A 997-nucleotide genomic window follows, 5' to 3' on the forward strand; every position below is an offset into this window, starting at 1 on the left:
ACTTCAACACCGCTTGCGTCGACCAAGCTGCGGCACCTACGCCATTCTTCAGACCCAGGAGAGAGTGCTGGTCGGCGCTCAGAGGACTTGAGGCCAAGGGACGCCGTCGGCCGAGTGCGCCGGGCCGCGGGCAGGTGACTGAGGCTCACAGCGCCCGCCGGCAAGGGGCCAACGTCGAGGTGATTTCCAAAGGTCTCAGGACAAGAGGTTTAAACTGCAGGTCCTGAGGGCTGGGGGTGTAAGCCGAGGGCCTCAGGGCAAGGGGTTGATGTTGAAGTAGAGCACGAAGGGCCAGAAGGTGGCGTTGAAGAGGATGACCAGCACGGGCGACACGACGCGGGCGATGAAGGTGATCCAGTAGCCGGCCGTCCAGTGGTCGTCCTCGGGGCCGAGACGCATCATGAGCGAGTCGTAGATGCTGCCCGACTCGATGGGCTTGACCTCGCGCATCTTGGACACGGGCCGCGACGTCACGCGCGAGAACAGCTGGCTGGCGCCCGAGCAGTCGCGCCCGCTGAAGATGTCGATGGCCACGTGCGTGATGTCGTGCAGCAGCGCGTGCATCGTGCAGAAGCAGAGCCACACGTCGAGTGCTTTGACGCGGCCGGTGCTGGGGCTGGTGAGGGCGCTGATGGCCCACAGCAGGAGGAAGGCGCCCGTCACGCAGCACGACACGATCAGCCGCGACGGCGTTTTGGTAGTGCACGACATCCACAGGGACGTTGTGCTGATGGCGAGCAGGATGAACGACGGCAGGATCACCGCCAGGACCTGGTAGGCGGGACGACGACTCAGCTGCAGCCGCAGGACGACCCCGCTGTGCGCCACGCCCGACATCTGCGCGGGGGAAGGGCAGCTCGGTTATATCTTTTATCTACTTATTCATACTTTACTTTAATCATTTCTTAATGCTGACCTCTTCCTTCGCTTCTAGGGATGTCGAAAGAATAAGAAAACAAAACCACAGAAACCTAATAAAAAAAAAATCCTGTATACA

General features: G+C 60.6%; 1 protein-coding gene across 1 annotated transcript in view; it reads right to left on the bottom strand.

The window, feature by feature from the left end:
* Window positions 1–252: 252 nt before the first annotated feature.
* Window positions 253–997, bottom strand: part of LOC119585943 (gamma-aminobutyric acid receptor exp-1-like) — a 6,457-nt gene continuing 5,712 nt past the window's right edge. Inside the window, exon 3 of the mRNA XM_037934658.1 lies at window positions 253–837. Coding sequence (XP_037790586.1) covers window positions 253–837 — 585 coding nt within the window. The remainder of the gene's footprint in view (window positions 838–997) is intronic.

The sequence above is a fragment of the Penaeus monodon genome, chromosome 20 (genome assembly GCF_015228065.2).
Source record: "Penaeus monodon isolate SGIC_2016 chromosome 20, NSTDA_Pmon_1, whole genome shotgun sequence".
NCBI lineage: Eukaryota > Metazoa > Arthropoda > Malacostraca > Decapoda > Penaeidae > Penaeus > Penaeus monodon.